The sequence below is a fragment of the Chaetodon trifascialis genome, chromosome 9 (genome assembly GCF_039877785.1).
Source record: "Chaetodon trifascialis isolate fChaTrf1 chromosome 9, fChaTrf1.hap1, whole genome shotgun sequence".
Classification (NCBI taxonomy): domain Eukaryota; kingdom Metazoa; phylum Chordata; class Actinopteri; order Chaetodontiformes; family Chaetodontidae; genus Chaetodon; species Chaetodon trifascialis.
This window is the reverse complement of record NC_092064.1, coordinates 12,035,051-12,061,645: the sequence shown is the minus strand read 5'-3', so window position 1 is coordinate 12,061,645 and position 26,595 is coordinate 12,035,051. Positions and strand designations below refer to the sequence as shown.

At 41.3% G+C, this 26,595-nt stretch overlaps 1 protein-coding gene across 1 annotated transcript; it reads left to right on the top strand.

The window, feature by feature from the left end:
• The first annotated feature begins 692 nt into the window (after positions 1–692).
• Positions 693–26,195, top strand: sacs (sacsin molecular chaperone). The gene is made up of 11 exons (XM_070969950.1): positions 693–934; positions 3,150–3,211; positions 3,445–3,553; positions 4,757–4,907; positions 7,150–7,240; positions 7,319–7,404; positions 7,902–8,013; positions 8,322–8,468; positions 8,822–10,307; positions 11,342–11,433; positions 13,439–26,195. The coding sequence occupies exons 3-11, from the start codon at positions 3,531–3,533 to the stop codon at positions 24,988–24,990; spliced, it is 13,740 nt and encodes a 4,579-aa protein (XP_070826051.1). The 5' UTR covers positions 693–934; positions 3,150–3,211; positions 3,445–3,530; the 3' UTR covers positions 24,991–26,195.
• The last annotated feature ends 400 nt before the right edge of the window (positions 26,196–26,595 follow it).

The following is a 26,595-nucleotide window of genomic DNA, read 5'->3' as shown; positions in this document are numbered from 1 at the left end:
TGATGCTGAAAGTTTGGTGTTGTGTGTACCTACTGTCACCTGCTATGAAGCATCTATTGAACAGCTCTGTCATTAAGAGGTGTATGGACATTATTTTTCACTATTTGCTCTTATTTCTATATATTGTATTTCTTGCACACTCTGCATGGATTGTGTTCTGTGCCAGATTCTATTCTATTCTATTCTATTCTATTCTATTCTATTCTATTCTATTCTATTCTATTCTATTCTATTCATATATGCAGTTGATGATTCTATTTTGTTCACGATGTGCACAGCCTATGATTTTGCTCTATACTATTGTATCTATACTGTTAAGTATTATATCATACTTTTGCATACTTCATACATAATGTTCTGTGGCAAGTAGACTCCTGTTGTGTTTCACAGTCTAAGACTCTATTCTATTCTATTCTATTCTATTCTATTCTATTCTATTCTATTCTATTCTATTCATATATGCGGTTGATAATTCTATTCTACTCATTGACTGTGTGCAATGTCAGTATATGTATTTATTCTATTAACTATTATATCATACTTTTGCATATTTCACACATAATGTCTCGTGGCAAGTAAACTCTTATTCTATTCTATTCTATTCTATTCTATTCTATTCTATTCTATTCTATTCTATTCTATTCTATTCGCCCAGCCCATATTTGCGGCTGTGTCCCATCGGAGCCTCATTCAGAAGAAGCTGTCGCTTTAAGAGACCTGTGCGTTAAAACCTGCAGTATGAAACTGTCCGGAGGTGCTCACGACGATTAAATGTTTCATTCTGAGGTCATCCCATTCAAACAACCATGCCTTAAGAGTTGAAATCATTGTATTTGTGCAGTGATTGAAAGGAAAGCTCATCCCTCCGCTGTGATGCAGAGGACAGGACAGAGGAGCTGCACTGACGCTGCTGCCAGCATGCTGCTATCCTAACGTGAGTATCCCTCTCTCTCTCCAATGCGGCATTAAGATGTAGGCTACTGGGGCGAAAGGGCACTAGGGAAACTATTTTAGCTATCAGGATATTTTAAGATTACAAAACAATGCATCTTTCTACGCAACAGTTCTCCACATGATGTAAATGAGTCTTAAGGGAAAGTCTCTAATATAGTCGTGGGCGGCTGGAGGCGTTGAACTCTGGTAAGTCTGACGTATTTTTGCATATGTCAGTTGAGTCCTTTTGTACTGCTTTGTGAAAAATAAGGGATTATTATTCTATAGAGCTGTTTTTGCGAAGGGCAGATGTCCTCGGGAAACCTAAGAAGACGCCACTGAGAGCAGTTCATATTTTAAGGTGATGGGAGTCCTTGACTTTGATGATGTCACTTTTCTCTGTAACCCTGCTGGTTTTGTCAAAAAGCACTGCACCACACTGAAGATGTTTTCAATCCAGTAGATAGAGTTTACATGGTCTGTGCATCAGATATTACTGTCAGATCAGTCTCTCGATAGTCAGCATCCGAATCAACCCAAAATGAATGGACCAAAGAATTTCTGAATGTATTGTCTAATGCAGTGTGTATGGTTTTTAATCATAGGCCTTAGAAAATGCGGCTGATCAGATTTCGGGGACTAATCCAACCTCAGCCACTGATTCTCGTCTACAAAGTTGATGTGCGCATCTTTGACTGCAGTGTGCTGGCGTCTGAGCCCATTGCTGTGAGACTACAAGTCCCAGAATTCAGTAGTATCAGCCACTCCGGCTAATCAAAGTAATGCAGCTGCAAGCAGTCACTAGTGGGAATGTGTTCAGAAGTCATCACACTTACAACCTGCAGTGCCACCTACACAAAGAATAAGGTACTTGACCCTGAGTGTAATGTAATTTTAAATAGCACAAGCCTTACTTGGTTTTGTTGTTAGGCCCAGTTACAGCATTCATTTGAATTAGCCTACTTACAGTAAAATAAAATTGGGTACCATGACGAGTATGAGTAAAATAGGAGGCTAGGAGTCTGGAGTTTGCCACTAGGTTTAATTGTAATCAATCGAAATTAATAAATGTAATCTAAAGATTATTATTGTTGTTGTTGTTGTTGTTGTTGTTATTTGTCCCCCCTCTATATTTTTTATCCTGTTTACATTACTATTTCCATTTTGTAATTGCCTTGATTTCATATGTGGAAAAAAATTGTGCCTACTGTAAATGAAATGACCTCCCAGAGTACCAACAGGAGGCTCATCAGAGCAGGCTATAAATGTATTAAACTAATGTTATTAAGCTGCATATTTCCCTCAAGCGCTGGCAGAGAGCGGATCTGAGAGGAGAGTGAATATGGAGTAAGAAGCTAGTAATGCTAATATTGCTCCTTGTCTGCTGAATGTGTAAATAAGAAATTGTTTTCTGCCATGTTAGCCAGACAAACTTTTATTAATAATTATATATTGGACAGTATTTTTCAGCCGGGAGTGTTCAAGAGGCAAGGGGGGGGATCAATTAATGCATCTTAAGGTCCTATCAATCGACCTGACCCTTTGCAGCACAGATGGCCATTGATGGTTTCAAGCCCATCCGAGCCAAGTCGAGCCAACTGCCAGTCACTCATTCATCAATGTAATATCAATAGTTTTACTTCCGGAACACTGGCCAGTACAGTAGAGCAGCGCAGAGTGAACTCTTTGGTTCTTCACCTCTGAGACTTTAACTGTACGACGCTAAACTCCATGTGAATGTTAATGTAATAATTTATAGTATTTAAAATATAGACAGCCAGCTAAAGTAAGCCACAATTTATACTTAACTTTCAAGAATATTTTCAATTAGAACGCCATACATCAGCTACTACGCATGCGCAAAAGAAAACTATTGCTCCTCATCAGTCTGTTTTAGTATTACAAAAGTAGCAGAGGTTTACGAAGTGCCAAATAAACCCCTCGAAGAAAACATGAACTAAATGTTTTCTGTCACACATCGTTGGAGACTCCCAGGGAAAAGGCAGGAGAGGTAGTTGAGACCGTTGAGTCCGCCTGATGGGATTTAAGACGACACGGAAGTAAGAAGGAGAGAAGCCTCTCGCTTCGTCTCCACAGTTTTTGCTCTTACGCGCAGTGTAATTCATTATTAATAGAACATCGCCTTTGAAGGAGTCAATATGTTGATGGAGGCAAACAACCATGTCACTTGCTATTGTTGATGCTATTGTTTCCAGGAACACAGACTGCAGTGAAATGCATCAGAGGACCGTTAGCGGCGGGCGCTGGACACATTCAAGTGAGTGGGCTTTGCTGGGATCACCATCCTAAAGAGGCTAAACGAAGCACCCGGCACCGGCTACATACGGTTAAAACAAAGCCTCTTAGCCACAGTCACAACAACATATTGATTATATGTGTTGTCTTGTGTCATATGTATCACTATACTCGGGTTGTTATGTGTTTCTCGCATAGTTATGCAGATCAGGCAGGTGTTTTGAGGAAAATAACGGTTCGCTTGTTTTGCGACAGCCGTCTCCCGGGTGGAGTATTCCTGCGCTCGGTGCAGAAGATAGTCCGATGACTGTGTGTGTGGTGGGACACTTAGCAGCAACGACATGGCCAACTGTCCACACCCGTGGTAAGTTTAATGCTTGCTGTAAAATATTCCTGCTAACATTACTACCATATTGATGGTGAGGTACTGTACTCTACACTGGCTGGTATGTTCACAGCTGAACGAGAAAGAGAGGACACTTTTCAGGCTCAATCCCGTCTGTAATGTGTCGGTCTGTATGTCTTCATGCTGTAAATACTGGTCCAGTATGGTTTGTATGGGCTGAGGAGCTTTTCCCGTGCTGGCTGCCACACCCACTCCAGCTCCCGTGAATGCACCACTGTGGACTTGGCTGCGTGGGTCCACTGCCCTGCTGCTGAATAAGCAAGAATATTTTGCATTATTGCTGTTAACCTGTTGACAAGCTAACTTCTGTGTTTGCCTTACATAAGTAAAACACCCATGCTGGTCCTTTAAATAGCAGCAGGGTTCATGCTAAAGAGGGTGGTAGCCTATGGTAGTGTCATGGAGGCAGAGGTTGAAGGGATTCAGATGGGAAAAGGCACAATTCTTTTGAGGATGGGTTCAGGCAACACATCGCCCTGCAGTGCAGTGCAGTGCAGTGAGCCTGCAGGCTGAATATGAAGGTAAACTGAGCTCAAAATCAAAATCTACTAATGCGCTAATGGACCACTAACGGATGGACCTGGTGAGGTGTCCATTATCATGTTTCTTCCAAACCTAAACTTTGATCAATAATAACAGTAAGCAAGACTCTCATGTCCTCAACTTGAGATTAAATTTGACACGTCTTTTTCTCCACAGTGACGATCTAGTCTGGTCAATGCATCCGTGGTGGAGAGCTCCAATCAAAAGTGTTATACATGTTTTGAAAAAAAAAACAAACCAAAACCTCAACTTAATACTGCACAGATGACTCCATCAGAAGAATATGAAGCATTATATGAAGAAAAGTGATCAATCTTTAGGCACCCTGTCAGCCTAGTGGTTAAGACTCATAGTGTACCATATAAGTGTCCCTGTTCGATGCTGAGTGTTTCACATCTTTTTCTGTCTGTGTTTCCTGTCTGTGTCTGTACTGTCACTATCAAATAAAGGCAAAAACGCAAAAAAGAAGAAATCTTTACAGTCTTCAGAGCGCTTATATTATGTCCCACAATGATTGTGTTGCTATTAAAAAGCTCTACCCGCACCGCTCAGACATTTCAGTGTGTACACAAAGATTTTATTCAAACCTCAAACAAAATTTCTCTCTGTTTTCTTTAGGTTGCCATGGGTGACAGTTCGTCATGAGTACATTGGCCTGAGGTCCTACCAAGTCTCCCCTTTCACATCTGTTCAAGATGTCAAACAGCTGCTCTATGAAGAGACAAACCTGCCTGTCAAAGAGCAACGGCTGACTCACAATGGGAGAGTTGTAAGTTTTTGCCTATTAGTTAATTAATGTTTCGTATTTTTGGGTTGCTTGTTCATTGTTTCCTTATGTATTGGAAGGCTTTGCTCAAGTATTTACAGTCACAACAATGATGGATCACATAATGGTAGATCAATCCCAGGAATGGTGCTGTGTTGTTAATGTCATTATTATTATTATCATTGTCGTCTTCTTGGCTAACTAAATATTGGAGTTGTTCTGTGTTTCTGTCGCATTTTACCAATGACTTTACAGAGACGCAGGAGGAATAAGTGAGGTCTCGTTCTCTTTTTGAATGATCCCGTGCCATAGCTGCAGGGCAAATGATGTGATCCTGACCTGAACCATTAACAGTGCCTTCATTGTTCGGATGCTGTGAGCCAAGTTTCCCCCTCACAGTTTTAATTCGTTGTCACTGTGAATAATGAATTGAATCCTTTTTGATTTGTTATTGATCATGGGATTGATTTGAGCATGGTGGTGGTCATCTATCTATCTATCTATCTATCTATCTATCTATCTATCTATCTATCTATCTATCTATCTATCTATCTATCTATCTATCTATCTATCTATCTAATCTTAACTTGTGTGATCTTATCTTATCTTTGCTGTAGGCCTTTGTTAGATTTCCACAGAGTAATGCAGTGGTCCTGAACACATTATCAGCTCGGATGGCTGCAGTCAAATAATCTGACTCATACTGTGGGCAACATGACACGGCACCTCATGGCCACAGTGTACTGAACAAAATGCAGCAGTTTACTTTGCGCACTATTTTATAAATTAAGGTCTTGTTAATTATCTTACATGCTGTAAAAACTCTTATTTTACATCAAACGGGTGTGTCAGTTGTGTTAATGTGATTAATTAGCTACTTTTTCAGCAGATAAACGTACTGTATGGCTCTTGTGTCTCAGTGATCCCCCCTCTTAGGGCTCAGCTGATGGAAAGCACCAGGTGGTGGTCAGTCCATGGCAGCCCCCCCGATCTCATACGCAGAAATAAGCTGCAAGCCACACCCACAAGCTAATACAAAATAAACACACAAGGTCAAGAGTTTCAAATAAAAGGAATACTTTAGTCTTGAATTCTGTTCTGGCTTTCTGTTGCACCCTGCAGATGTAAGTCTGAAGTTCATGTTGTATTCCTGCTCTGCCTGATGCAGTTAATAATGTGCAGTAGTCTGATGGAGGAGGCCCTGTGCCAGACACTGTACTTAGCTGAGGAGTGGTGTGTGCTTTAGGAGAAACTGAAAGGAAAGTTAAGCTTGTTCTCTGTGAGTTTCAAAAGCATTCTTCATTGTAAATGCCTGTGGGTGCTCTCAAATGAAATAAAACATTCGGTCCAGAAGGCAAATGTGGAAAAACACTTTAAACTAATATACTGAATTTTGCCACAATTCCACACAGACATCAACATGAAGGAAGTATGACTACTACTACAGCTTGTAAGCTCTTTGTTTGTCCCAAATTATGAATTAAATCTTAATATGACATTAAAGACTGAAAATCATCCATCCTGAACTGTATAAATGATTATTGAACGGTGCAGTGACCATGATGAGGATGATGACTGAGGGTTTTGCTTATGCAGAGCTCAGTTTGCCAGGCAGCATGATGATGTGCAAAGAAGACTGCTGAGTGCAGTGGGTCACAGTGTCACCTTGAAAGGCCTCAAACAGCGGCAGCAGCAGTATTCGGCCCAGTCCCAACTCTGACTCCCCGCTGCATCGATTCTGAAAGATGCACCAGGAAAAGACTGCCTGTCACACTGATATGTGCAATAATACAGCCCAAAAGGTTTAACAGTTGCCGGAGGGAGAGACACTCACTGATGATACATTAAGCTTGATAGGACGAATAATAAGTCTGTTAATAGTTGTCATAAACAGGTCAGATGTAGTTGGCTTTCAGACTGTTTTATGAGCACATAGAGTAATAAAATAGAGTTTATGACAGAATTAATTTTTTCATTGTTCGCGAAATCTCTCACAATAACATTATTCTGACAGTGCAGGGCGGTCAATAAACACAAAAGCAATTACTTTGATGAGCCGAATAACTTAGTATTGAATTTTGTTTTTGTGGAGTCAGTACCCAATTTGTTGTTTGATTTCTGTACATTTCCACAGGACTTTTTCTCGACATGACAGACCAGATCATTCAAATTAATTAGATTTCCTTAATAAGACACTTTTGTGTTGTGTTAAATCATGCTTTGCCTCCGTATCAACCCCTCCTAGCTGGATGACAGTGTGCAGATCAGGACTTTGGTGCCTGCAGGAAGCCCAGAAGTATCTGTCACACTGGAGGGAAGAGGGCTTAAAGGGGGAGGTAGGGTTGCAACCACCACGTATTTGCAAAATAACCAGTTCTTGTAACACTGAGGCTCACTCAGCTTGGCTCTTGCAGGGAGGTTTGGACAGACTACGCCGCCGCTCGTTGAATTTCTGAAAGATATTCTGAGGAGGTATCCTGAAGGTGGTCAGATTCTGAAAGTAAGTGTCAGGCAACATTGTTATTTCACATTCTTCTCAGACATTGAATGCATTTAGCGTCATTGTTTTGTAGATGTTGACCTGATACAATTCTCTCAAACAGGAAAAAAATGTTTTTATTCTTAGTGCAATTGCCTCTCTTTTAATTATTGTGTTGACAGGCTGTTATGGTCAAAATTTCTCCCAGACAAAGGCTGCAGTCACTAACACAGATGACATGGGATTTGGAGTGAGAAAATATGTCAAGCTTGCGCAAAAACAAAGGGCATAGTTTTATTTTGGCTTTACTTGCTGGCATCAGCTATATTACCATACATGGTAGCAGCATTGCAGGGGCAAAGGGATGACGTCCCACAGGGGCAGTCCACTCTAATAATGTGCTCATTTTACTGCAGTGCTTTTTGGATAAAAGCATCCACCGAATAAGATGATGTCATCGTATAAATTACAGTTCTTCCCAGCCTTCGTAAATGTGTTTTTTGCATTTTATTTTGAAGGAGTTGATTCAAAATGCGGAGGATGCTGGAGCCACAGAAGTCAAGTTCATGTACGATGAGACAGAGTATGGAGTGGAGTCCCTGTGGTCGCCTGACATGGCTCAGCATCAAGGTGAGTGTTTACAGTAAACAACTAAGCACCCCAGGATAGTCCAGTGACCAGTGGTAGTCTTTTTTAATTGGAGGGCATAAGCCCTTGTGTTGGCAACAATCTGTATGCTTACGTGTCGTTAAGCAGGTGTTCTGGAGCTGATCCTCTCCTCTGACCTCTCTGTGAGCAGGCGAAAGGGAAAAGACAAATACATTTGTTGCAGGGAATATCAATATGATACATTATTACGCTGTTCCTTTACTGCATATGCATTTTTAGATTGTCAGGATTTGTTTTTGCTGACCTAGTTTTAACTTCCTGTGTTTCAGGTACGGCATTGTATGTCTACAATGATGCTGTGTTCACTGTGGAAGACTGGAATGGGATTCAGGAAATTGCGAGGAGCAGGAAGAGAGAGGATCCTTTGAAAGTTGGACGATTTGGGATTGGCTTCAATTCTGTATACCATGTTACAGGTGAGGACTGTCTGGAAATGCTAATTATAAATTCTGTTATCAAATGCTTTCTTACAGTGTAGCCTGTTTCCTCATGTAGTAGGGCTGCAACAAAAATATTTAAAAAAGCCCAGGATGACATCTTCAGATGTCTTGCTTTGTATAAAAACTGCACAAAATCCGAAGATATTTAGTTTACAGTGATACATAACACACAAAAGCAGTGAATCCTCACATTGGAAAAGCTGGAAGCAGGAAATGTTTGGCATTTTAGCATGACTTGAAATGAAAACGCTAAACATTGAAGTTAAAACACAATATAGAATTAACAGCATGTTTAAGTTTTAATGAATAGTTTTCTTCTCAATTTTTAGATGTTCCCAGTATATTCAGTGGAGACCAGATTGCCATGCTGGACCCTCATCAGACCTTGTTTGGAGTGAATGAGTCTGGACAGTGTTGGAACTTGAAGACAGATATTAAGGAGATCACAGAACTGGCTGATCAGTTTGCTCCCTACATCGGGATGTTTGGGAGCTCTGAGAAAACCATTCAGGATGGCAGCTTTCCTGGAACATTGTTCCGCTTCCCGCTGCGGCTGAAACCCTCGCAGCTTAGTGGCAACATTTACAACAAAGAAAAGGTTTTGGAGCTCTTTGAGTCTTTCAAAGTGGATGCAGACACAGTGCTCCTGTTCCTCAAGAGTGTTCAGAAGATTTCCTTGCATGTGCGTGAGTCAGATGGTACAGAACGCATGTTGTTTCAGGTCACAGCAACAGAGAATACTGATGACAAGTTAGAAAGACCGAACGCACTGAAAACACTGGGTCAGGCTATAGACAGCTACAGCAACGGTGTTCTCAGCTCCGCCATCACATGTGTCACTTACCAGGTCAACATAGAGACTCAGGATGAAACAGCTAAAGAGCTTCAGAGGATGACATGGCTGGTTTGTAATGGAGTTGGGGGCAGAGGAATGTGTGCTGAGTTGGACTCTCTGGCAGATGATTTGAAGTTCATGCCTACCATTGGCATTGCTCTGCCTCTTACCTTGATTAACAAGGAAGACAAAGGTGCCACATCTGGTTTCTCAGGACGAGCTTTCTGCTTCCTTCCCCTTCCCCCCGGAGAGGAGAGTGAGACAGGGCTTCCAGTTCATGTCAGTGGCTTCTTCGGTCTCACAGACAATCGTAGGAGTATCAAGTGGCGGGAAGTGGACCAGTGGAGGGATCCAGCGGCCTTGTGGAATGAGCTGCTTATAATCACTGTCATCCCGAGGGCTTACTTCACGCTTATCATTGAGGCTATCAAAAGGGTTGAGACAAAAAAGGACCAAGACTTTCCACTGTCCCCCACAGGGACCTATGGGGCCTGGCCAGACCCTAAGCAGGTCAAGTCCCGCTGGAAACCCATCCTCCAGCCGCTGTTTAATGATTTACTGCAGCAGCAAGTCATCTATTCCCTCAGTGAGAGCTGGATCCAGGTGGACCAGGCTGTGTTCTCAGAGCTGGACACAGACAAGGACATTTCAGAGACAGTGATCAACTACCTCCAAAGCTCAGGAATGCAGGTGGCAATGGTGCCTGTCGCTGTGGACTTTGTCTTGACTGCCTACATGACTGAGTCCACTGAAGTGAAGAAGGTGACTCCATCTTTGTTGCGGCAGGTGATCAGGAAGTACAAACACAAAGGTCCCTCAAACGAGAAGCTGCTGCTGCTGGAGTTCGCACTTAGTGACGGCAATTACAGTGACCTGATTGGACTGGAGCTGCTGCCACTGCAGGATGAGACATTTACAATGTTTTCATCCTCCGTCAGTGAAAAGGACTCCATTTACATTGCATCTGAAGAATACCCCAGGTAGAGATAAAGTGAAATAATGTATTTCAAGTGCAAAGACAGTCTGTGTTTCAACTAAGCTTTTACAATTGACTAAATTGACACTTGACTAATTTACATCAAGTCTTTTGTCTCCCCTCATTTGGCGATTTGTATTTCAAGCAAAAACATTTGATATTCATTGGGAACTGTTCTTCGAAGACCCTCCTCCCCCTCCTTGTATACGCGCAGAGACACACGCACGCACACTTGTCTTAACATTTTTATGATGACTATTATAAAGCACTCCCTGTTGAGTGCACATTACGGTGGCTGCCATAACATGCAGGCTCTCACGCATGAGACACCTGCTCCGTACAACACCTGATTAACTACACCACATCCACACAGGGTAAAAACAAGATAAAATACAAAGACAAGACAAAAGTTGTATAAACTATTTGATAGTTTAATGACTTCAAAAATCATTATCCATTCCAAATCTTAATGTACATTTGCCTTTGACTTCAAAACTGATTTTAATAGGTGCAATCAATACAAATTAGTTTTTCACCCTGAAATGAACTGCAGCAGTTATTTATTTGAATATTTTATATTTTAGACCAGATTAAAAACAATGCACCAGCCTGGAGGATCACTTCAAACAGAGAAGAAGTTGTGGTTGATTACATGATTAGCTGCTGGCGTTGCTTCTTCCTTTGAAAATCAGACAATAATTACATGCAAATTGAGAGCACAAATTGAATGACAGCCATTGTGCAAATTTCGTTGTCTTTTTATGCACATAAATTTGGCCCTTGGTGTACCTTCTTAGCATTGAGATTAATGTTTGTCTTTTACACAAACGTCATCGAGATGTATTGTTTTTTCTCAGCTATATTGCACTGAATGACTAGATATCAAATGACTAGATCAATGACAGCATCACTGTATATGGAAATTATACAGCAGTAAAAAATATGTGCATAAAAATACACTCACTAAAGAAACACGTGTGCATGTAGAAATGAATTTGCAAAATTTCTCACCTTTTTTTTCTTTTTCCTTGTCCTAAGGTCTCTTTTTCCAGGACTTGAGGGTCGGTTCATATTGGAGAGCATCAAACCTTCAGTAATGGACAGTTTGAAGAAAGCGGCCAAAAGCAGAGGTAATCTTACATATTTATATATATAATCTGTATCACAAAAAAAATCATATGTAAATATCCTTGGATCTAAGCAGTGATCAGGAGACTTTAATGTTATAAAATATGTTGACCTGTTTATTTGTAATCTTAACAATCTCTGACAGCAAAGCTGTTCCTAAAAATCTGTGGTTTAGATCTTTTGGGGCAGCTATGTAAAGTATGATTTATAGTTAAGTATAAAATGTGTGAAGTCAAACTGAAAAAATCCTCACTGTGCCCGTGATGACTATGTGGGTTATGTGACTTCAGCCATGTTCTAGTAATGCTGGGTCATCTTACTCTCCTGCAGTGCCAGCAAGGCATAAAATCTGGTGCTGCTGAAAGATAATTTAGGAGGGAAAGATAGAGTGAGCATGCTGATTCATGGAAGAGTTGTTTTTGTGCTACGCATTCCATTCAATCCACAAGATCAGATCCTAAGTGCACTCACTGCCATACACCACCATGATTATGACAAGAAGGCAATGAGCCAGGCAGAAGAAATATGCTGAGTAACAGATTTGTCCTCTAAACCCTAAATGAAATACGCAGAGAATACTGCAACAATGTGGATTCTTATTATTTTTGTATGGATATGAAATTTTTTCAGACGCATACCATATTTCCACTCATTTTGTACAGTCATTTACATAGTGTCTACAGTATCTTAACTTTCAGATGCATCCCATATCTGTTACAAATCTTTACTCTGCTGGCCACGCTGGCCCCACCCCTGTAGATGATGTTAGAGGACCACTATGGAGTTATGGAGTTATCGCCTGATCTCCCCCTTGCCACCCCCTGACTCACTCTCTTACTCACTCTCCACAACACCAATTTTCCCAAACTGTTTATTAAGTTGAGACAGGCTGAAACAATTTAGTATTATATACTGATGTGAAAGACTTAAGTGGAAGACAGCCATCATTAGTGTTTTACCAACTAAGATGAGTCTGTCTGCTGTGAAAATGGCCTGTGCATTTGTAGATGTTAAAATGTTAGTTTTTTCTTTATTTTTTAAATTTAATCAGTACAGAGATACAGGTTACAATTCATCCCAGAGCTCTAAAAATGTCACTTGAATTACAGTGCAACAGTATCTTTGGGGGTGCTCAGGTAGGTTTTTCAGTGTGTTTAGTTTTGAACCTTGTTACTATTAACATAAACTAATGCATGATTATAAATGAGCACCATGGTAACTACAGTCAGAAAACTCTCACTGATATGAGTAGAAAAAACAACCACACATATTTAGTTTGTGTCCTATCAGTGAAAAACATTCACTCATTATCATTCCAACATATAATTTGATAAAGGTTTCCTGCAGTGTTTCATGGTGCACTTTATGACTTACAATGTTTTAGTAGTTATTCTCTTTTAAAAATGGTTTCCCTCACACTGAAATGATAAGAATGGGTTCAAGGATTTTGGTATAACTGTGTGTGTGTGTGTGTGTGTGTGTGTGTGCGTGTGTACAGAACTTGGTTTGTGCAAGTGTATTTGCATGGCTTACATCAGCAATATGTCCTGCAATATTGCTTTAAGTCATAAATGTTGAGTATATAATTTATTATACAAAATTAAAGAAAGTGATTCTGTTTGTGTAGGATTGCTCTGTAATTCATTTACAAACTGACTTAAGTCAATTGCTTAAAACAGTTTTGATAGTTATTTCCAAAACAGCTGCAATGTTTTTGCAGTTTTAAAATGGTAATTGCTTGAAGGCACGTGACAGCCCAGAGTGTTTTGCATTTTTAGGAAGGTTTTAGAAAACTGTCAATCATCTCTCGTGCCGTCTGCTTGACATGCCCTAAGAAAAAGCCTGTTGCACCTTGTCATTCCTCAATGAAGTAAAACTTTCATGTTCAAACTGCTGCATCATGCAATAACAAGAACAAACCTAACTTTGTCAGCTTCTGTAGTTAACATTTAGCAAAGCATATAATAATAACTGAGGCTAATTAAATTTTCCCTGTTATTTGAACAGGAAGACCATGTACTCAGCTACAAGTGCTGAACCCTGAACGATCAGCTCGACTCATCAAGGATATCCTATCAACAGCCTGGCCAACTAGAGACTTCATTGTCCAGTGGGAACCAGGAAACAGAGAGTTGAAGCATCCTACAGTTTCCTGGCTGAAGATGATTTGGAAGCATCTCTACATAAATTTTGCTAATGACCTAAGTACCTTTGAAGACATGCCTTTGATCCCGCTTGTGCCACTTGAGGAAAGCATGGACGTAGTTATGCTTCTGCGTCTCAAAACTCCATCTCCCATAATTCTTGTGGATGAGGAGGAGGCACCACTTTCTGGAAACCTTCTTGACATCATGGAAAAGCTTGGAGGAGTAGTGATAAAAAAAATGGATTCATGTTTGCAGCACCCTCTGCTAAAGAATTACATCCATCCTTCCTCTCCTGGTATGCTCCTGCAAATTATGGATAGATTGTCAACACAACGATTGTCCAGCTTAGTCTCTTCTTTTACGGTCAAAGAGAAGATTGCACTCAGAAACTTTCTCGCAGGACTGTCTGACATTACAGAGAGGGAAAAGCATACTCTGCTTGAGCTTTCCATCTTTGAGAAAGTGGGGGCCTGCTCTGGAGGTACCTCAGCATTTACTTCTCTGAGAGGAGCTAGAGCTTTACATCATAGAGCCAAGTATCCACCAGATGTGAAATTATCTGTAAATCTTGTGGGTTGCTGTGATGAGGAATCAATCCGCCTCATCAAGATGCTAAATGTAGAACAAGTGAAAACAACAGAATGTTTGAAGTTGATTATTCAGGACATTGAGAAGGGGTTCTACACAACAGATGAGATAACGCAAATCATGCTTTGGGCACTCAAGCATCTGGCATTTCTAAAAAATGAAAACTCATCTGTAATTGGATGGCTTGCTGCTCTTAAATTCATTCAGCTGCCTTGTGGAAAGTCAGTCAAAGCCTCTGATCTTTTTGATCCTGAGCTGGAGATTCTGCAAAATCTCTTCTACATGGAAGAGAAAACCAGGTTTCCCACAAGTACATTCACATCTTCCCCTGATATTCTTCATTCACTCAGACAACTGGGACTAAGAAATGAAGTACAGCTCAGTGAAAAAGATGCACTCAAAGTGGCAAAGAAGATAGAGGAGTTACAAAGCAGCAAGGAGCCTGAGTGGGACTTCATAATCAAAAAGGCGAAAACACTCCTGCAAATACTTAACAGACAAACCAAGCTGGTAAAATCAGCTGATGCTCAGACATCATTGCTAAAACTGAAATGGGTACCTGTCTGCAAAGAAAGACCTCCAACTTACCCTAAATCCCTTGCTTGGTTTGGAGATACTCTCAATATCTGCTCTTTGTCTGAGATGTGTGACATATCCCATGCAGTGCTTGTGGGATCTGCAGTTGCACTGGTTGAACACACATCTGCAGGTATGAAGAAGGCACTGAAACTAACTGTAGAGCCACAAGTGGATCAAGTGTTACAGCACCTGAAAGCAGTGAATGACTGGCATAAATCTCAAGCATTCACGACTGAGGATTGGTATCAGTTCCAGCAGATCTTGTTTGAGATTTATGGTTTCATGCAGGCTCATCTTGAGGATGCCAGAGAAGCAATGAAATCGCTGCCTTTTGATTGGGTGTGGACAGGAAAGACATTCTCATCACCAGGCCAGACAGTCCTAAAGCCCCTCCCTGACCTTGACTTGCAGCCTTACCTGTACTCCCTGCCAAAGACAATAAGGAAGTTTCACAAGCTTTTCAAGTTTTGTGGTTCAGTTGAAGAGGTTGTCCCAAGCCATGTTTTTCAAGTCATCAGCACCATCCAACAAAGATGTGAAGGAGAAATTACCAAGGAGGAAAGCAAGCATGATATCATACTATTAATCAACATCCTGAGATGGATGTACAACAGTCAGATACCTGTAGATACTGACATGCATGTGCCGATTCTTTGCTACAAGGACCCAAGCAAATTAGCAATGAAGCCAATTCATGAATGCACCTACTGTGACATCAAGGTTGACGATTTGAATGACTTACTTGAAGATGCATCAGAGCCCATTATATTAGTTCATGATGACATCCCCATGAAAACTGCTGAGTGGCTGAAGGTGCCATGTTTGAGCACAAGGTTGATAAACCCAGAGAACCTTGGCTTTGAACAATCAGGCCAACGTGAGCCTCTAACAGTGAGAATAAAGAACATATTGGAGGAATATCCATCTGTAGCAGACATTTTTAAAGAGCTCCTCCAGAATGCTGACGATGCGAGTGCAACAGAGTGCAGTTTCCTCATTGACATGAGAAAAAACTCTGACATTCGAGAGAATCTCCTTGACCCTGGCATGGCTGTTTGCCATGGGCCCTCGTTGTGGTCTTTCAACAACTCTGTATTCTCAGACACAGACTTTCTGAACATTACAAGGTTAGGTGGATCAGTGAAGAGATGTGAGGCAGACAAAGTTGGAAAGTTTGGTTTGGGCTTCAACTCAGTTTATCACGTCACTGATATCCCCATCATAATGAGCAGAGAGTTCATGATCATGTTTGATCCAAACATCAATCACATCAGCAAGCACATCAGAGACAGGTCGAATCCAGGGATCAAAATCAACTGGAGCAAACAACAGAGAAGGCTGAGGAAATTCCCCAATCAGTTCAAACCTTTCATTAATGTCTTTAATTGCCAGCTTCCTCTAGCTCAGGATTCCCCGTACAAATACAATGGTACACTGTTCAGACTCCCATTCAGAACAGAGCAGGAAGCCTCACTAAGTGAAATCAGTAGTCTGTACTACAACACCACGGACATCTATTCCCTGGTTGATGAGTTCAGCATTTGTGGCCATCGGTTCATTCTGTTTACTCAGCATGTTGGAAGTATGGTCTTAAAATACCTGAAATATGAGGAAATAAATCCAGCAGGAGCACAAGATGTTGTCTCCATCAACAAAAGTGTGTGGTCTTCCAAAGCCTCATATGGACCTCTGAGTATCTTAAAATCTGCAGCAAAGGTTATGAAGAAAGTAGCAAGCACCAACAAGGTACCTGCTGATGTTCCGAAGTCTGGATGCATCATACGTGTTATGGTGGAAGAGTTTCATAATGTGTTCAAACGCATTGTTGATCTCCACTCACCACTGTTCAGAGGTTCAGAGGAAGATCCTAACCAGTACTTTGAAATGGCTGCCAAAGGTATTCAGACAAGACGACTCACAGATGAAATGCCCCAAAAGGCGGTTGAGGTCACCAACTGGCTCATTTGCTCATGCATGGATGTAAATGAGGCACTCAAGTTTTCCCTCAGTGATAGCGGAAAAAGACTTGGACTAGTGCCTTGTGGAGGAGTGGCTGTTCTGCTCTCAGAAGAAGAGAATCGTAAATGGACAGTGAAGACAAATGCCACACCAATTGGTGAGGTCTTTTGTTATTTACCTCTCAGAATCAAAACAGGCCTACCAGTTCACATTAATGGCTGCTTTGCTGTAACATCCAATCGCAAAGAGATCTGGAAGACCGACACCAAAGGACAGTGGAATTCTGTGTTCATGAGACATGTCATTGTCCAGGCCTATTTAGCAGCACTTTCAATGCTACGTTCAATGGCTGAAAGTGGAGAACTGCTCGACTACAGCTATTATGCAGCATGGCCAGATCCAAGTCAGGTTCATGATGACTTCACACTGATCAGCCAGGGTGTCTACCAAGAAATAGCCAAAGGTGGTGACAGTGACCATGCAAAGGTTTTCTCAGACGGCAAAACCTGGGTGTCAATCAAGTATGTCAGATTCCTTGACGATGCCTTACTCTGTAGGCCAGACATTGGTCCTGCTGCTTTCAAGATATTCTTGAAATACCTCAAGAAGAGTGGCTCACAAAACCTCTGTGCTGTTGAGCTGCCTGATTGGGTGAAGGAGGGATTTGATGATGCTGGATGTAAAGGGAAGTTGATGGAAAACACTGTGACAGAGAAGCAGTTCTTTTCAGATGTCTTTTTTCCTCACATCCAAGAAATTGACAAAGAGCTTCGAGATCCACTAATGCATTACGTTTTGAATGAAAAACTTGAAGATTTTGCATCAATCCTGAGGGTTACTCCTTGTATCCCATGTTCTGGCCCCAGTAAGGAACTGGTTTTACCCTCCAGGCTCATCCACCCAGAGGGAAGAGTTGCTAAACTCTACAACACTGATGATGGAAGGTTTCCTGAGGGGACTTCTAAAGACTACCTAAACCCTGTGTGTTTAGTGAAGCTGGTGCAGTTAGGCATGGTTAAAGATGATCTATCATGGGAGGACCTGACTGAACGTGCTCAATCTGTGCTTGATCTTAATGAAAATGATCACATAGCTGCATGCTTTCGTAGCAGTATACTACTCAGTCTCATTGATGAGAAACTGAAGGTGAGGGATCCCGGAGCAGTGGAACTCTTAGACAAGCTACAGGACATCAAGTTCCTTCCATTCCTGACAAGACCTGCTGGCTTCTCACTGCCATGGCATGGCAACAGCTTTTCCCCAACAACAATGTTCTCTGCTAGAGAACTCTTCACAACTGAACATCAGGACACAGTGTGCCTGATGAAGCCAATCCTGAATGAGAATTCCCCATCTTTCAAAGGTTGTGGTACAATGTCATTGGCTGTGAAAGATTGTCTTGGTCTAATAAGGAAGCCTGCAGTTGGACTGGTCATCAGTCAACTCAAGAAACTGTCTCAATCATTTGATGGTGTTACACTCTATCAGGAAAACATAACAAATGCCTGTTACAAGTTTCTTCATGAGGAAATGCTACAGGATGAAAATGCAAAGGGACAGATAACAGAGGAACTGAAAGCATTCAGATCCATCCTGGTGGAGAACACATATGTCAGTCCCTCCAAAGTTGCATTCCACTTGAATTTTGATGCAGCTCCACATCTTTATCAGCTTCCAAACAAATACAGAAACAGCTGTCGTGAGCTCTTTGACAGTGTTGGGGTACAGCCCAGCTTCACAGTCGAGGATTTCTCAGCAGTTCTTGAAACTGTGAAGCAAGAATGTGGACGAAGGACTCTCACCGAGGAGAACTTCCAGCTATGTCGCAGAATTATCAGTGAAGGAATATGGAGTTTGATACGAGACAAGAACCAAGAATACTGCCAGGCAAATTATGGTGGGATTCTGTTACCTGACTCCAGTCTGACATTGCAGCCATCAAAATCACTGTGTTACAATGACTGCCCCTGGATCAAAGTCAGAGACTCTTCTGTGAAATACTGTCATGGGGATATTCCAAGAGAGGTTGCTGTGAAATTAGGAGCAGTCCCAAAACGTCACAAAGCCTTGGAGAGGTATGCCTCTAATGTCTGCTTCACTCCACTTGGGAGTGAGTTTGGACAGAAAGAAAAACTCACAAGCAGAATTAAAAGCATTCTCAATGCTTACCCATCAGAAAAAGAAATGCTGAAAGAACTGCTTCAAAATGCAGATGACGCCAAAGCCACTGAAATCTACTTTGTTTTTGATTCAAGGATACACCCCACAGACAGAATATTTGATGATAAATGGATCCCAATGCAAGGCCCTGCCCTCTGTGTATATAACAACCAGCCTTTCACAGAGGATGATATCAGAGGTATACAGAATCTCGGAAGAGGAACAAAAGAGGCCAATCCAGGCAAAACTGGTCAGTATGGCATAGGATTCAATTCTGTCTATCACATCACTGACTGCCCGTCCTTCATATCAAACAATGACATTCTGTGCATCTTTGATCCACATGCACAGTATGCACCAGGGGCTACATCTGTGAGTCCTGGAAGAATGTTTCGAGACTTGGACTCTGACTTCAGATCTCAGTTTTCAGACGTTCTAAACCTTTACTTGGGAGCTCATTTTAAGTTAGAACGCAGCACCATGTTCAGGTTCCCCATCCGCTCTCCAGAGATGGCAAAGATTTCAGAGATCAGTTCTGTTCCTGCATCAGACAGAATGGTACAAAATCTTCTGGATAAGCTTAAAACTGATGGTGCAGAGCTTCTGATGTTCCTTAACCACATGGAGAAAATATCAATCTGTGAAATTGATCATGCATCTGGAGAACTTAAAGTGCTCTATTCTGTGACAGCCAAAATAACTGATGGTGATCGGCTAAAACGCAAACAGTTTCATGCGTCTGTCATTGATAGTGTGACCAAAAAGAAGCAGCTTGCTGCAATCCCAGTCCAACAGATAACCTACACAATGGACATAGAGGACACTGATGGAAATTTAACCACATGGATGATCTGCAACCGATCTGGCTTTCCTAACATTGAAAATGTCTCAAAAGGTGTGGTCTCAGCTCACAAAAATGAAGACATAACTCTATTTCCACGTGGAGGGGTAGCTGCATGTGTAAGCCACAACTACAAAAAGCCCCACAGAGCCTTTTGCTTTTTGCCCCTTTCACTGGAAACTGGCTTACCTTTTCATGTCAATGGGCATTTTGCCCTAGACTCTGCAAGAAGAAACCTATGGAGAGATGACAATGGAGTGGGGGTAAGGAGTGACTGGAACAACAATTTGATGACATCACTGATTGCCCCTGCCTGTGTGGAACTGCTGATTCAGCTTAAGCGTAGATACTTCCCAGGTCCTGATCCCACCATGACCATACTACAAGGAACACCGCTTCATGTTGTTAAAGACACGTTGCGGAAATATCTGTTCTTCTTCCCAGTCAACAGACTTGATATACAGCCAGATTGGTACTGCCTGGTCAAAGCAGTGTACAACTGTATCCATGCTGACTTGAAGCGCCTGCTTCCTGTTGTTAGAGCAGCACACATGGACAACTCTGACATGCACTCTGTCATTTACATTTCCTGGGTGAATACATCCACTACTAATAAAGGCAGAGCTTTTTTTGATAATCTGCTACAAGATGAGCTTCAGCACTTAAAAAACACAGAGTACAACATCACCTCAAGGAAATCCGTGGCTGAAAATGTCTACAGGCTGAAAACATTGCTTCTGGATATTGGTTTCAACCTGGTTCACAGCTGTGATGAGACAGCAAATCTCTACTTCTGTTTGGAAGATGCAGGGATACCAGTCAGTTATGTGACACCAGAGGATGTCCGCAACTTTATTCACACTTTCTCATCGCCAGATACATCTTGCCATGTTGGAAAACTGCCCTGCCGTCTCCAACAGTCAAACTACAAGCTAGTTCATAACTTGAAGCTTGTAGTTGACTACTGCTTCAAAGATATAGATGTAAATGAAGTCAGAATTGAGGGTTTGCCTCTGTTGATAACAATGGACAATATGCTACAGGTGTTTGATTCCAAGAGACCAAAGTTCCTGACACAACACCATGAGCTTATCTCACCAAGGAAAGAAATGTTCATGAACACATTGTACATCAGGTACAGTAACATCCTTTTGAAGGAAGGAGTTGCAAAAATCTTTGACATTAGCTGTTTTGGTGACTTACTGGGGTCTGTTCTTCCAAGAGAGTATCGAACAAGGATCCCTGTAAAGTGGAGGGACACCTTTGCAAGTGAACCTTGGCTGAAGAATGTTTGGAACTTCATCAGTGAGAATATTGCTGTTAAGGAGGATCAGGTGGACATCAAACCCAGTTTTGACATGGTGCTTGACATTCTGAAAGACTGGGCTTTGCTACCTGGAATCAAATTTATGGCAAGAGAAAAGATAGTTGTCCCTGAGCATGATGTGCTTTTACCACTGAGTTTGATGAACATAGCCATATTTCCACAGGGCCAAAATGACAAAGTCTTTCACACCCTAATGAAAGCAGGGTGCATTCAGCTTGCAGTGAGCAAAATATGTGTCAAAGAGAATCCCATTGTGCCTTTTCTGGCGCAACACACAGCAAACATCGAAAATCCATCAAGTGTTCTGAAAGCTGTCGAGTACATGATTCAGACATCTGCATTCAAGGCAGCAAATCTGACTGACAAGGACTTTGAGGCTCTTCTGTTGTATTTCAGCTGCAACCTATCTAACCTCACACAACAGGATGCACAGAGCCTAAAACTCCTCCCATGTTTTAAATCAGTTAGTGGGAGATACATCAGCATTGCAAACTATGGGGCAAGCTATGTCCTTGCAAAAAGTATTCCCACTGCAGACATCGACAAATGGGCTCACACGGCCTCCTCTGCCTTTCTTGCAGACAATCCACAGCTGAAAGAACTGTACACGTTCTTAGGCTGCATGCCGATTGATGACTTGGAAATCTACCTTCAACATCTCCTGCCAAAGTTTGAGAGTCTTACCTATGATGCCAAAGTAGAACACATTGTCAACTTGAAGGAGAGACTTTTGTCAATGGAAGAATCATGCGAGATGAAGGATCAGCTCTATGAGAAATTGGAGGGACTGATGTTCATCTATGACTACTCGAACAGACTCAGGCCAACCAAGTTTTTCTTTGATGAAACAGTGAAGGTCTTTGAAGTTATGCTACCTGCAAAGTCATTCATACCAAGTGACTTTTTTAAGAAAGTTGAGCAAGTGTCAAAACCCAAGAATGGGACACTGTTGCTCACTTCATGGATAACCTTTCTGAGAAATATTGGTCTCAAGCATGAAGTGTCACAGCAGCAAGTTCTTCAGTTTGCAAAAGAAGTCAGCATCAAAGCTCAAACAGAGAGCTGGACCAAAGAAAAAGTGCAAACCATTGTCGATGTTCTCTTGAACCACATTTTTAAAGAGAGGACAGACTTGTTCCAGGGTACTTTTCTCAAAGAGCTCTCAATGATACCATTCCTGTGTCCTGAGAGAGCCCCCAAAGAACTCATTAAACTTCATTCACAGTACCAAGAGATGAGTGGTACACTTCCTCTGATTCGCTTCAGTGGATCTCAGGTAAATCCAAAATTCAAGCAAACAGATATCATTCACTTGCTTTGGACATCTTGCCCAATTCTACCAGAGAAAGCTACACCATCAAGCATAAAGGACCAGGATGGAAGCACTCTCACTGGACAGGAACAACTTGACCAAGTGCTGAACATGTTAGGCGTCAACTTGGACCCACCGTTGGAGAAAGTCATAAGCAACTGCAAGAACATCTGCAACATATCCAATCCAGATGATGAAATGGTGAAAACCAGGAACAAAGTTTTAAGGTCCACCTATGAGTTCCTTAATGCAGATAAAAGAGATTTCCGTTACCAGCTCCGTGGGGTGGCTTTTGTCATGGTTGAAGATGGCTGGAAATTGCTGAAACCTGAAGAGGTTGTCATTAATTTGGACAATGAATCTGACTTCAAACCCTACTTGTACAAATTACCTCTAGAACTTGGTACCTTTCATCAACTGTTCAAACTTCTTGGGACAGAAGACGTTGTGTCAACTAAACAATACGTTGAAGTGCTGTGGCGAATTTACAGAAGTTCGGAGGGCAAGCAGCTTGACCCAAATGAAATGAGAACTGTGAAAAGGGTTGTTTCAGGATTGTTCAAGTCTCTCCATAATGATCCTGTGGAAATCCGCAAAGATCTTGAGAGTCTCAGAGATTTGACATTTTATCTGCCAAGTCATGATGGTAGATTAGCAAAATCGAGTAGCTTGGTGTTTGATGATGCCCCACACTACAAGAGCAGAATTCAAGGTAACGTTGGAGTTCAGATGCTTGTGGACCTGAGCCAGTGCTATCTGGGCAAAGATCACTCCTTCCACACAAAGCTGATTATGCTACTTCCACAGAAACTAAGGCCTAGACTGTTGAGTAGCATTCTTGAAGAGCAACTTGACGAGGATTCTCCAAAAATGTGCCAGTTTGGAGCTCTTTGCTCACTTCAGGGTCGCCTTCAGCTGTTGCTGTCATCAGAGCAGTTCATCACAGGACTGATTAGAATAATGAAGCATGAGAATGACAACGCATACCTTGTCAATGAGGAAAAAGCCATACGTCTCTGTAAAGCACTTTGTGAAGGATTGAAAGTCTCTTGCTTTGAGAAACTCCAGACAACATTAAGAGTGAAGGGATGTAGTCCCATCCCACACAGCCGCAGCGAAACACTAGCCTTCCTCAAGAGGTATGGGACAGCTGTGATTCACCTTTACATTCAGCACTCAGACAGCAAAGATATTAATTTTCTCTTAGCACTGGCAATGACATTGAAGTCTGCCACAGACAACTTGATTTCAGACACATCCTATCTGATTGCCATGCTGGGATGTAATGATATCTACAGAATCACAGAGAAGCTGGACAACCTTGGGGTTAAATATGACTCAACTGAGCCTTCACAACTTGAGCTACCCCTCCCTGGAACCCCTATACCAGCTGAGATTCATCACACACTCCTCATGGATCCCATGAATGTATTTTATCCAGGAGAGTATGTGGGTTATCTTGTAGATTCTGAGGGTGGAGACATGTATGGGTCCTACCAGCCTACCTATACATATGCCATCATTGTTCAAGAAGTAGAAAGAGAAGAGGAGGAAAACACTAGTTTCCTTGGAAAATGTTTCCAGATTGACATTGGTTACAGTGAGTACAAAATAGTCAGTTCCCTCGACTTATACAAATTCTCAAGACAAGATGAAAGTACCCATGTGCGAGACACCAGTGCCCCATCAACTCCCACAAGTCCAAACAGTCATTCCTCTGGTCTACGAATGGTCCCTCCTCTTTTTGCTGGTAAGGAAAACCTCAGACCTCCCCCTCAAAAACAGTCACCAAAAAAGATCAAGCTTCATGCATTGCCTGAGATTCTGAAAGAAGTGACCTTAGTAGTTGAACAAGCTTGGAAGCTTCCAGAGACAGAGAGAAAGAAAATAATCCGCCGACTTTATCTTAAGTGGCATCCAGACAAAAATGCAGAGAATCTGGACATTGCCACAGAGGTCTTTAAGCACTTACAGAATGAAATCAACAGAATGGAGAAACAATCTTTGGCTGATCAGCAAAATACAGACAGAGCTTCCAGGAGATCCTATTCCACGTCATCATCCCGCTTCCAGTCAGAGAAGTTCTCATTTCAAAGATTTTATTCATCGTGGAACCAAGAAGCAACAAATCACAAGTCAGAAAGGCAACAGTTCAGGGAACATCATACAAGCTATGCAGGTTCGTCACACTCTCACCGTTTCTTTGTGCCCCCTACTTTCAAGACAGTTGGGAACCCTGTGGAAGCCCGCAGGTGGCTAAGACAAGCAAGAGCGAACTACTCTGCTGCTCGTAACGATCTTCATAAAAATGCCAATGAGTGGGTTTGCTTCAAATGTTACCTTGCCGCAAAGCTTGCACTGATAGCTGCTGACTATGCAGTCAGAGGAAAGTCAGACAAAGATGTGAAACCAACTGCTCTGGCTCAAAAAGTTGAGGAGTATAACTCCCACTTAACAGGCCTTGCCAATGATGTTCAGATCTTGGAAGGATATGGTGTGGACAGCCTTAGAACTCGCTATCCTGATCTTCTGCCATTTCCACAGATTCCTAATGACAGGTACACATCTGAGGTGGCAATGAGAGTGATGGAATGTACCGCACGGATAATCATAAAGCTTGAAACATTTGTGCAGCAAAAAATATAATACTGTTGTTAATGATGACAATGAAACTACAGTATGCATAGCTCCTCTGTGGAATAGAGGACACCTGTGACTGTGTGCAATACAGATCATATATATATCACTTTGAATAAAACTGAAGTATCCAGCTGGCAGCTTATGGTAAATATGCAGTTTCTACCTGTGATGGGGGTGCTGTGGCCCATGCACAGTAAATACATGTATGGCTCCCATAACTTATTAGGCTGTGTCAGTATAGATTTGCTGTAATATGTGAAAAAACATCTGCATATGCTGTACATAGAAATGCCTAAGCAATACATTTTGTTTACCAAAGTCCCCAAACTGAATATATTTGCTCTGAGTTAGATTTAAAAGATATGCTGCTTTTTTACTTTATCTTTTATAGAAAAAAGATATCTAAATATATATATTTTCTTGCTACAGAAAACCAGTTGACTGTACTGAAAGGATGTGCTTATAATGAAGAAACAGATAAACTCTAAATGTCAAATACTGCAATGACTGTCATGCAATTTGTCCTATTTACAAGATCTCAGCAAGTCAAGAAAATTACAATCGTTTGTAATTTTTCTTTTTGTATTTTTATGGTTGATTTCATATAATTTCTGTAAAAGTTGTACATTTTCTGTAACATAGCCAGTCACTGTTTATGGACAAAGCACTTTTTTGAAACTCCTCCGCATGTACTCGCATTTGCACTTGTAGAGCGCTTGTGTCACCCCAGCAACTTGGGAAAATCCAACTGTGAATGGAAAACTGTTTATGTTTAAAAGACCTTTTTTGTGTATGTTTTGTTTTGTTAAAGCTATGTTAAATGTTTGTTGTGCTCTGTACAGTACCATTTGGTGACTGTTTTGCATCATTACCTTTCATATAGCAGCATTAAACCATGTTCATACATTTTGATAATTTTAACTTTCAGGTTTAAGGAACCTAGAACAGCACCAAACAGTGGTGCTCGTATGTTTTTACTGTATTATTGGCTTAATTTTACTGTTGACGTGACGGACTACACACACACTGACCACATATTGTAAATGTCATTCTGACACAATTTGAAATGTGCTTCTTGGTATCCATTGTCTTATTACACTCAAACTTGAGGTGACTCAACCAAGGTTGTCTCTGTCAATAAACCACAGAGAACCTTAAGTATCATACATGTTGATGTACACTGTGCCATAGGAAGGCCAAATAAATTCCCCTTAAATAAACTGTGTCTGTGTTTGTTTCTCAGTTTATAAAAGGAGGCAGATTTAAAGATTATGTTACGAGACAATCAGTGACTGAAACAACAGTATTTCAGTGCTTGTAAATTGTAAATCTTGTATTGCATCATTTTTTAATACCTAAATAGTTTTTGTTATGTTTGCAAGCAAAACACACTTTTTGTTCTTGTAAGTGGAGAAATATTAACACAGTTACAATGCAATCTTATTATTGATATTGATGTGGGATCGTCAGCCGGTAGATTCACAGATGTAAAAAGAAAACCTGATTTTCTGATATGACATTTTTTTTGTTGATGTCTGAACAGCCCTAATGGATCCTTCCACTTAAGAAATGTGGAATTCTGAGCCAGATCTAACACAAATCATGTGAGAG

Excerpts from the sequence above, each read along its gene's own strand:
- sacs (XM_070969950.1), top strand. The coding sequence starts at position 3,531 with ATGGCCAACTGTCCACACCCGTG. Across the intron at positions 3,554-4,756 it reads GCCAACTGTCCACACCCGTG|GTTGCCATGGGTGACAGTTC; the intron begins GTAAGTTTAATG and ends TGTTTTCTTTAG. Across the intron at positions 8,014-8,321 it reads TGACATGGCTCAGCATCAAG|GTACGGCATTGTATGTCTAC; the intron begins GTGAGTGTTTAC and ends CCTGTGTTTCAG.